General features: G+C 36.8%; 1 protein-coding gene across 1 annotated transcript; it reads right to left on the bottom strand.

The window, feature by feature from the left end:
• Positions 1 to 1,367: 1,367 nt before the first annotated feature.
• LOC144640524 (uncharacterized) lies at positions 1,368 to 10,978 on the bottom strand. Its single transcript, XM_078499631.1, has 3 exons — positions 10,868 to 10,978; positions 10,629 to 10,708; positions 1,368 to 2,827 (listed from the first exon to the last, which is right to left on the bottom strand). Exon 3 carries the CDS (start codon positions 2,788 to 2,790, stop codon positions 1,441 to 1,443), a length of 1,350 nt encoding a protein of 449 aa, XP_078355757.1. The 5' UTR covers positions 2,791 to 2,827; positions 10,629 to 10,708; positions 10,868 to 10,978; the 3' UTR covers positions 1,368 to 1,440.

Genomic DNA, 10,978 nt, shown 5'->3' on the forward strand with positions numbered 1-10,978 from the left:
TTTAGGGGTTCTTTTCAAAATTTCCGACGAGCATCCCCGTCCCTTTAATATGGGAGTCCCCCCCCCCCCGGGCTTACGTGACATCAACAATTTAAGTCTGATCCTGAGAAAGAGAGTCTGTATGAGACATGGATACTCCCGAGAACACAAGTTCAAATAGAAATAGGCAATAAAAAATAAGTTTGCAAGAAAGTGAAGATCTTAATGTTTAATCGAGTCGTCTTATTACGATATGTCACCGCAGCACCAAAAGGTTTTTTGTGATACTTATAGGCCCTACCGTACATAATCTCAATCAGTTTAATACAAAACCCAACAACAACCATGTTACGACATCTGTACACACCCAGGGCTTATTACATGTACCGACATTTTACTGTATTTGATTAAAAATCACGGCAATGCAACACTTGAACCATTGCACATGCCATAGCAGACGTTGTCTACAAAATCCGACAAATTAACTGGCTTGGCGGGCAGACTTTTATATTACAAAGTTGAAAAAATGTGAAACAGAAAAGAGACTGGAAGTAACAACTTCTTCAAGTATGAGACATAATGTTTTAAATAATGAAAACAATTTCCCCCCTTTTTTGGATTCGAAATTATCCTTTCTAGTTCCATTGGCCAAACCCCATTTCCCGCCAGGAACGTGTCATTTTCCCAGTCAAATACGGTCAGACCCAGTCCCCATTAAAACCCTTTTAAGGTCTGACCAGCACATAACATAATTATATTTCTCCTACGAAGACGTACTGTTAAACAACGATCATTCTAAAGCTAATTTAACTGTGTACTTATTCTAGAAGTTGCTGAGTAATAAAAAATAGAAAAAATGGATTAATTACATTGGTCACGCAATAGATACCCACACTTGAGTTGACTCACCAGCTAGCGGAAGCCGCTGTTCGCCAGCGCTCTCACCCAGTTCTTTGGCAGTACTAAGACGTTGCGTGTGGTACTTTGCTTGTTCAAAATCACCCAGATTCTGGTCAGCATTGCGAAGGTTGCCATAGGCAGCTACCTCTCCAGTTTTGTCTCTCAGTTCTTTGGAAATGCTACGATACTGCTCATGGTACTCTATGGCTTGTTTATAATCACCCAGACTCTGGTAAGAATTACCAATATAGCCAAAGGCAACTGCCTCATTAACCCTGTCCCCCAGTTCTTTAAAAATGCTAAGACACTGTTCATGGTACTTTATGGCTTGTTTATAATCACCCAGCTTCTGGTAAGCATTACCAATATTGCCAAAGGCAATTGCCTCATTAGCCTTGTCCCCCAGTTCTTTGAAAATGCTAAGACACTGCTCATAGTACTCTATGGCTTGTTTATAATCACCCAGCTTCTTGTAAGCATAACCAATATTGCCAAAGGCAATTGCCTCATTAGCCTTGTCCCCCAGTTCTTTGGAAATGCTAAGGTGCTGCTCATGGTACTTTATGGCTTGTTTATAATCACCCAGACTCTGGTAAGCATTACCAATATAGCCAAAGGCAACTGCCTCATTAGCCTTGTCCCCCAGTTCTTTGGAAATGCTAAGGTGCTGCCACGGTACTTTATGGCTTGTTTATAATCACCCAGCTTCTGGTAAGCATTACCAATATTGCCAAAGGCAATTGCCTCATTAGCCTTGTCCCCCAGTTCTTTGGAAATGCTAAGGTGCTGCTCATGGTACTTTATGGCTTGTTTATAATCACCCAGACGCTGGTAAGCAATGCCAAGATTGCTAAAGGCAGCTGCCTCTCCAGCCTTGTCCCCCAGTTCTTTGGAAATCCTAAGATACTGCTCATGGTACTTTATGGCTTGTTTATAATCACCCAGCTCCTGGTAAGCACTGCCAATATTGCCAAAGGCAATTGCCTCATTAGCCTTGTCCCCCAGTTCTTTGGAAATGCTAAGGTGCTGCTCATGGTACTTTATGGCTTGTTTATAATCACCCAGCTTCTGGTAAGCATAACCAATATTGCCAAAGGTAACTGCCTCATTAGCCTCGTCCCCCAGTTCTTTGGAAATGCTAAGGTGCTGCTCATGGTACTTTATGGCTTGTTTATAATCACCCAGACGCTGGTAAGCAATGCCAAGATTGCTAAAGGCAGCTGCCTCTCCAGCCTTGTCCCCCAGTTCTTTGGAAATGCTAAGATACTGCTCATGGTACTTTATGGCTTGTTTATAATCACCCAGCTCCTGGTAAGCACTGCCAAGACTGACAAAGGCAGCTGCCTCTCCAGCCTTGTCCCCCAGTTCTTTGGTTATGCGGAGACACTGCTCGTGGTACTCTATGGCTTTTATAAACTCACCCACAGTTTGGTAAGCATTGCCAAGATTGCCATAGGCATCTCCTTCGCCAGCCCTGTCCCCGATTTCTTTGGCAATTCTAAGATGCTGGTTGTGATACGATATGGCTTGTTGATAATCACCCAGACCCCAGTAAGCATTGCCAAGATTGCGATAGGCAGCTGCCTGTCCAACCCTGTTCCCTAGTTCTTTAGAAATGCTAAGATGTTGGTTGTGGTACGTTATGGCTTGTATAAAATTATCACCCAGTCCCCGGTAAGCAGTGCCAAGATGGGCGTAAGCAGATGCCTCTCCAGCCCTGTCCCCCAGTTTTTTGGAAATGCTAAGATGTTGCTCATGGTACTCTATGGCTTGCTTATAATCACCCAGATTTTGGCAAGCAATGCCAAGATTGCGATAGGCAAGTCCTTCGTCCGCTTTGTCCCCACGTTCTTTGGCTGCGCTAAGCTGTTGCTGATATGCGAGACGACGCTTTAGATTTCTTGTTGTCATTTTTATTAATGCGTATTAATGCGATGATCCTTGCCTCCTGTCAAGTACACACAAAAGATAAAATATTAAAACATATTAAGCATTCATGGAAAGCAGGCATTTCTTTTATTATAACTAATTGTAGACGACTAATGTAATTTAAATTTATTATGTAAAATAGGTATTAAGTAATTTTAAATAAGTATTATGTATTTTAAGTCCTGATGATTTTTACCGTGTTGAAATAAAGATTATTATTATTATTATTATTATTTCGACCTTATTATTTTATAAACTAGTAGTGGTAGGGGTAATTTTAATACCTGTAAATAGCAATGAGTTGTAGTTGTATTTAAAATATGCAGGAGAAAAACGGTGCTCCAGGATTAAGTGTATAACAAGCAATGGCTTTAACAGATGTTGTTTCATCTGTATGTATAGATTTCCTTTCCAATACAAATGGTCAAAAAATCTTCAGCCTCTAACATTGGTATATAATGCGGAACCTGATTAATCTGGCAACCAAAAATTATTATGCCTTCAAAATCTCCGGCGTCACAAAAGAAAAAATGTTGAGCCTTAGGCCAACCAAAAGTGCACAGAATAACGCTGTCTTTACAGCAACTTTGCACTATTATTAATAATCAAAGTGACTATGAGCCACTGAACTTGAAAAATTGATAATGAAACAAGAATCGAAAACCACAAATACTGACAAATAAAGTTTTGCCAGAACAAGTAATGTTAAAGTGTATATGACATGAAAAATATTTTCTGCTAATTTGAAAGGCCTTTCGAAATACGGAAGAATGGCGTTTTTCTTTTCGAAATATCTTTTTTCGTTTCAGAGATATTGACTTTTTTGTATTATGCAAATTAGATCAGTGATGACGTCACAAGATTTGACTCTAAAAATGGTAAAATACTGAATAAACAATATCTCTAAAACTATTAAAGCAGTGTTCTTGGAACTTGGCACCACATATGTGCATCACAAAAGAAACAAAATGTTACCCTTAGGGCTGTTGCCATGACAACAGTTTTGCCGATGGTGCTGTCTCAATAAAAACTGAAATTCCCAGTTTTTGTCTTAAACCAAGAACCATCTAGCGCAGCCAAACCAATGGTGGGAATTAAGGGAATATGGGAACTATGTCTGTTCTAAGCAGTACCCTTTGTCTCACTTTAGAGGTCAGATATGGGGATATTTGTCTTTTTGACAGAGAGAGACTGGAGCTGAAAGAGTTGCTATGGCAACAATACTAAGGGTGTCATTTTGTTCCTTTTGTGATGCACATTTGTGGTGCCACGTTTCAAGAACACTGCTTCAATAGATTTAGAGATATTGTTTATTCAGTATTTTACCCTTTTTAGAGTCAAATCTTGTGACGTCATCACTGATCTAATTTGCATAATACAAAAACGTCAATATCTCTGAAACGAAAAAAGATATTTCGAAAAGAAAAACGCCATTCTTCTGTATTTCGAAAGGCCTTTCAAATAAGCAGAAAACATTTTTCATGTCATATACACTTTAAGCTTTCCACACATCAGTTCACTTCACTCAGTTAACACTACCAAAAAATGAAGAAAGAAAAAATAATCGCTTCAACACTCTGGCGAACGTTTGCCACGACTTTGTGCCGGGAACTTAGTCATTTAGCTCAGTGCGTCATGCAGCACCATGTCGCTTATCAAGTCCCCTATCCCGACCGTTGAAACTTGTTTTCTTTCGTTCTATCCTCAACAGGATTTGCTTGTATGAATTTTTTCTCCAATTTTGTCATACTTATGATTAATATGATTGGCAATTAAGAACTTTGTGTCGTCCAATTCTAGATCTGTCTGTATTCAAACTACTGGTGATTAAAATTCAGTGATTGAATGATAAAACAATTATTATTAGTGTCTCGCAGATCCCATTCCGCAAATAATCGATCTACTTGAGGGTTGTCCAATACTGTCGACATGATACAGAGATACGGAAATGGAGCAAACCCTGGCGAAAATAAATTTATTACAATTTATGTAAACAAACCCGCACACGAATTTTGGAGTTGTTTTGGCAATGTTCATTCTTAGCCAAAATCACTTCCGCCCTTTTTGCACCGAGCCCTTCAATTGTTAAATGTTTGAGGACCAGTAAATTAAAAGTGTTAAGTCACATAATTTAATCTTTTCTTGTTCACTTGAATTGTCATAAACTAGAGCTACCATTCACAGAAGGAGGGGGAGGCTAAACAGAGAAGTTGGGGGGGGGGGAGCTAGCAAGAATTAAACTTTCAGAGGGGGCTTTATAGAGTTTTTTATTTTTGCACAATTTCCAGGATTTTCATATTAAAAACAGGATAGTTGAAATTATTATCAAGGAACAAATTGAAAGATTGAAATTGTTATAAATTATCTTTGAAGTGTCCCCAATAAGAAGAGGCCGATTGACTGACTGATTGATGGATTAACAATGACAGTCAATAATACTTTGCGCAACTACGGATGTCAAGCCTTTTCTGTAGCCTCGCCACAACTCTGGAATGCCTTACCTTTAGACATTTGATCGTGCAATGGCATTTCAGAGTTTAAGCGCAAACTTAAGACACATCTTTTGAGGAAAGCTTTTAGTTAGATATTTTTATAATTTAGGCTATTCTTACAATTAACTTAGGTGAATTAGTTATTCTTTTTAATCTTGTTTAATTTTTTTATTGATCTTTTATTTTTTATTATATACAAATTGTAACTTTTTAAATATATACCACTTATTAACCGAGAGTGAGGTCATTACAGGGAAATCTCAGACTGAGGTCTTGACGTATTGACCGAGCGATAGCGAGGTCAAGTAATCAAGGCCGAGGTCTGAGATTTCCAAGTAATGACCGAACAGACGAGGTTAATAAGTTATTTATTATATGGCCTTTTTAGCACTTTTCTAAAAAAAGAATATATAAATCAAGGTAAAAAACACCGGTAGTAATTTTCAACATTCGCTTCCGCATGCAAGAGGTCATTCGCGATCCTGTTCACTAAATCGAAACGAACCTGGCGATGCGATCGGAACCACAAGAAACAGTTCATTTAACAATGAGATAAGTTTTCTTTTTTTTTTTCTCGCAGCCTTTACTCACAACTCAAAAGAGCTGCCGAGCCAAGAAAAATTTTCATAATGCCCGGTCATTACTGTTATTACAAAAATATCTTGCCCGCTCAGCAGCCAATTAGAGCGCACGTACTATATAGTACGTGCTATATAGTAGCCATATAATAAAGATATGTAATTTTTAATTGTAAATAACTTATATAGGGTTATTGGTTAAAAATAGAAAAAGTGCTTGTAAATAAAGTGTTATTATTATTATTATTATTATTATTATTATTATTATTATTATTATTATTATTATTATTATTATTATTATAATAGCTGGATTCGATCATAATTCCGTTATTGTTATAAATTATCTTTGAAGTGTCCCCAATAAGAAGAGGCCGATTGACTGACTGATTGATGGATTAACAATGACAGTCAATAATACTTTGCGCAACTACGGATGTCAAGCCTTTTCTGTAGCCTCGCCACAACTCTGGAATGCCTTACCTTTAGACATTTGATCGTGCAATGGCATTTCAGAGTTTAAGCGCAAACTTAAGACACATCTTTTGAGGAAAGCTTTTAGTTAGATATTTTTATAATTTAGGCTATTCTTACAATTAACTTAGGTGAATTAGTTATTCTTTTTAATCTTGTTTAATTTTTTTATTGATCTTTTATTTTTTATTATATACAAATTGTAACTTTTTAAATATATACCACTTATTAACCGAGAGTGAGGTCATTACAGGGAAATCTCAGACTGAGGTCTTGACGTATTGACCGAGCGATAGCGAGGTCAAGTAATCAAGGCCGAGGTCTGAGATTTCCAAGTAATGACCGAACAGACGAGGTTAATAAGTTATTTATTATATGGCCTTTTTAGCACTTTTCTAAAAAAAGAATATATAAATCAAGGTAAAAAACACCGGTAGTAATTTTCAACATTCGCTTGCGCATGCAAGAGGTCATTCGCGATCCTGTTCACTAAATCGAAACGAACCTGGCGATGCGATCGGAACCACAAGAAACAGTTTATTTAACAATGAGATAAGTTTTCTTTTTTTTTTCTCGCAGCCTTTACTCACAACTCAAAAGAGCTGCCGAGCCAAGAAAAATTTTCATAATGCCCGGTCATTACTGTTATTACAAAAATATCTTGCCCGCTCAGCAGCCAATTAGAGCGCACGTACTATATAGTACGTGCTATATAGTAGCCTTATAATAAAGATATGTAATTTTTAATTGTAAATAACTTATATAGCGTTATTGGTTAAAAATAGAAAAAGTGCTTGTAAATAAAGTGTTATTATTATTATTATTATTATTATTATTATTATTATTATTATTATTATTATTATTATTATTATTATTATTATAATAGCTGGATTCGATCATAATTCCGTTTCCATTCCTAGAAATGGTAAAATACTGTGGATTTGGATTATTGAACACATGGTACAAGACAGTTGGAAACAAACCAATTCACTTTATTCATATTGATCAATGTAAAGCTTGTGTTAGATCAGTTTTCAATCCACTATTGTAGAAACCAAAAGCAACAAGTAATAACTTTTGCCAATCACGAAGAACACTGCAGACTGCAATCCAGTGAACTAATTGAAACTTGAAGCAATACATCAGTAGCCAGCACGGAACCCGGAAAAACATGCAGGCAACCCTCTGAGTTTATTTTTTCCTTAGGCCTAGTTGACACTAGCGACATAACGTCATAATGGCAAGGTCACGCAAATGCAAAAAACACCTTGCGTTGATGTTTTATGTCACCAGTGTGAGCAACATAACATAATTAACGACATAGTTGGAACATAATGACCTAAGCATAACGACATAAGGATAGAACTGAACTTTTCATTATGTTGTTATGTCCATTTTGTTATGACGCTAGTGTGTGAACCAGGCCTTAGTGGTCATTTAGCCACCGACTGCTCAAGTTTGGTTGCCAGTGAAAAATTTAAGTCGCTAAAACGCTTTCAATCCTTCTTCTTAATTTTAGTCCCCAGGCTGGCGACTTTGGTTTCAATTTAGTCGCCAGCTCCAAAATTTTAGTCACCATGGTGACTAAAATGGTCTTAACTTGAAGGGTTGGCACGAACAATGACAGAGCATTCACATGACAGAGTTGACCGGTTCAGCCAAAGGCATTTTCACATGCGCAGTTTTCGTGCAAGATCAAAACAAAGTGGCACATGTTTTGCACGAGATCAAAACAACTGATGGCACATGTTTTACACAAACATGGTGCCCATTAATGCCCACGTATCTGCAAGCAATTAAATTTGACCATAGAGCTGTTTCTTTGGGCTAAACAGTAAATGCTTTTATGTTTTTTCGCTCTGAATTTAAACTGTGGTCCTCAGTATGTGGTTTCTTGAGTTTCGATTTCATCTCGGAATGAAAATTATTAATTCTGTGTAGAATGAAATGTCATTCCAGAATGAAAATTCATTCCGGAATGACTTGACTTTCGTCTCAGTATTATGTAAACAGATACAGAGAATATACCTGTCAACTCTCACACCTTAGGTATGAGTCTCACGTCTGCCAGTTGAAAACTAGCCAGCTTTGGTCCAACATTAATGAAGTATTCATTAAATTTATTGCTAATTTCAACTGGATCTGGTATTAATGTTTCATTTTGTTTGAAGTTGTCTGATAATTCCATTTTTACTTTGTTTTTGTTTATGACTTCTTTTATTAGTTTCCATGAGTATCTCAGGTTGCCTTTGTGCTCATTAAACTCTTTGCTGTAATAATATTTTTTAGCTGCATTCTTTATTTTGTTGAATTTATTCCTGTATGTCTTATAAATTGATTCATTTTATTCGTTTGGATTTTTGATAAATTTCTTATATAATTTATTTTTGGTTTTTCTTGATTTAAGAATACCCTTTGTTACCCAGGGTATTTTTCGATTAGTAGCATTATTTTTGTTTTTGCTTTTCTTCAATGGAATATTTATTTCATATAATTCAAACAGCTTATTATAAAAATTATTATAAGCTTCTTGTGGATCCGTTTTATCATAAACATCACTCCAGTCTTCAATTTCTAAATCCTGGCGTAGTCGATGTATAGTTTTTTTTATTCATTACTCTATGTTTAATTTCACAAAGTGTATCATTGACCTTTTTTATGGAGGATGTTATTTGAAACACAGGTAAATGATCAGAAAGGTCTGTGAAAAGAATACCACACTTATGGCACTCATCAAGATTGTTGACAAATATGTTATCAATTAATGTTAACGTTGCACTAGAGTTGGTTATTCTTGTCGGCTTTGAAATTAGTGGAAAAAACGTCGAGGAAAACATTTGATTTATAAAATCCTTTATGTACTGATTTTCATCTAATTTTAAAAGATCAAGATTAAAATGTCCCATCAAATAACACTTCTTATTTAGAACTCTGAAACCAATGTGAGAAACAAAAACTCCATGTAACGATACTTTCCCCAAAATCTCAGAGTTTTGACAACAAAAGCATTGGGAACGAGGTTGTGTTTAGCAAAAACGTCCATGGGAAGTGTTCAGAATGTATTTGGAATACTTAGGACATCTTCGGAAAGCATGGGACCCCGGGGGGGGGCACTCCCATACATGAGCTATATAGGTATGTGCCGCTGTGAAGGGTATGGTTTTCAAGCAGTTTAGTCTGGGATAGGGTATAGAAATCAGAGAGTTTTGGTCTAGAAAAGGGTAGCATTTGCCGGGAAACCGATCGACGGTATGACGAATATAGTCCAGAAACTCGGAAGAGAAAGAGGCTTTCCTAAACGTAAATAAAATCATCGCGGTATCGTTGTTCACAGATGGTTTTCCATTAAAACACTGATAATGATACAGTTCTAACAAAATGCAAGTCTGGGATAGGGTAGGGATTTTCAGTGTCTAGTCTGGTATAGGGTTGCAAAAATCAGCTGAACATGGTCTGGTATAGGGTAAGGGCTTCAAATTCCCAGCGGCACACCCCCACCCAAAAATATACCGGGTGCCCCCCCCGGGCATGGGACATGCATGGTTGTATCATCTTCGGAAATTCCGTCACTCTCAGGATAAAAATCTCACACCTTTGACCCAGGAAAAGTTGGCAGGTATAAGAGAAGTATAATTTATGAGGATGGAATGAACTCCTACTGTAATGAAAGTCATTCTGGAATCATGTAAACAGGCCCTAAGACGTGCAAGACACGATTGGTTTTGGTTTTACTTCTGATTGGTTAAGAAAGGGGTGCGAGATTTTTAAACCAATCACTGTAAGCAATGCAAAACCAAAGCAAATGCAAATTACTTTCGACACTCAAGTGGAAACTGCTCTAATATTTAGCTCAGAAATTGAGACATTTCCTGATTTGAACTGATTCTTAGCTTCACAGGGCAGTTATTAATTAAAAGTCTATTTAAAGTCATTAAGTCATGAAACATTAACTGACTATCTGTATAAATAGCAAATTAGGAGATTTGGTTATTATTAAGTTCTTTGCAGGTAGACCTCGTATGCAGAAGCTAAAGGTTTTCATTAACAGATGGAAATGTGCAAATAACTTTACTGCACTACTGCTAAGCCTTTAATGCCTGCTTCTACCCAGACATCTTTTAGCTCGTCGCACACTCGCTCATCCTAAAGAAAAAAAACTGCGAAGCAGACGCATGCATTGATGACATTGATCAGAAAGTTTGAATTGTTTTATTAAACTTTTCTTTCGTTAGACTGTACTGTCGGTAACTTTATTTAATATTAACGGATCCGAACTTACTTGTTCACATGTGTTCACTGTTCCAATATAAGCTTATTTATGCGTCTTGAAGTTTCTCACGGGGTATTGAGAATCTTTTCCTGTAAAATAAGCAAATAATATCGATATTTAATGAGAGTTGGGAGAGGATGTAACAAGCTTTGACAGGAAGTCTAGGCTTTGGCTTTGTAGATGAGGTGCAAAACATTCGATTAAACCACAGTGGAAAGAATGTTAACTCTAAGTTAATATTTACTAACCTTTGGAGAAAAAGCAGCACATACGAAGCCAAAAACATGCACAGTAGATTTTGCAAACCGTACGTTTGTAATTTACAAGCCATGAGTGAGGAAATATGGTGGTTTAGAAAA

This window comes from Oculina patagonica, unplaced genomic scaffold, assembly GCF_052425735.1.
Source record: "Oculina patagonica isolate OP01 unplaced genomic scaffold, crgOcupat unplaced327, whole genome shotgun sequence".
NCBI lineage: Eukaryota > Metazoa > Cnidaria > Anthozoa > Scleractinia > Oculinidae > Oculina > Oculina patagonica.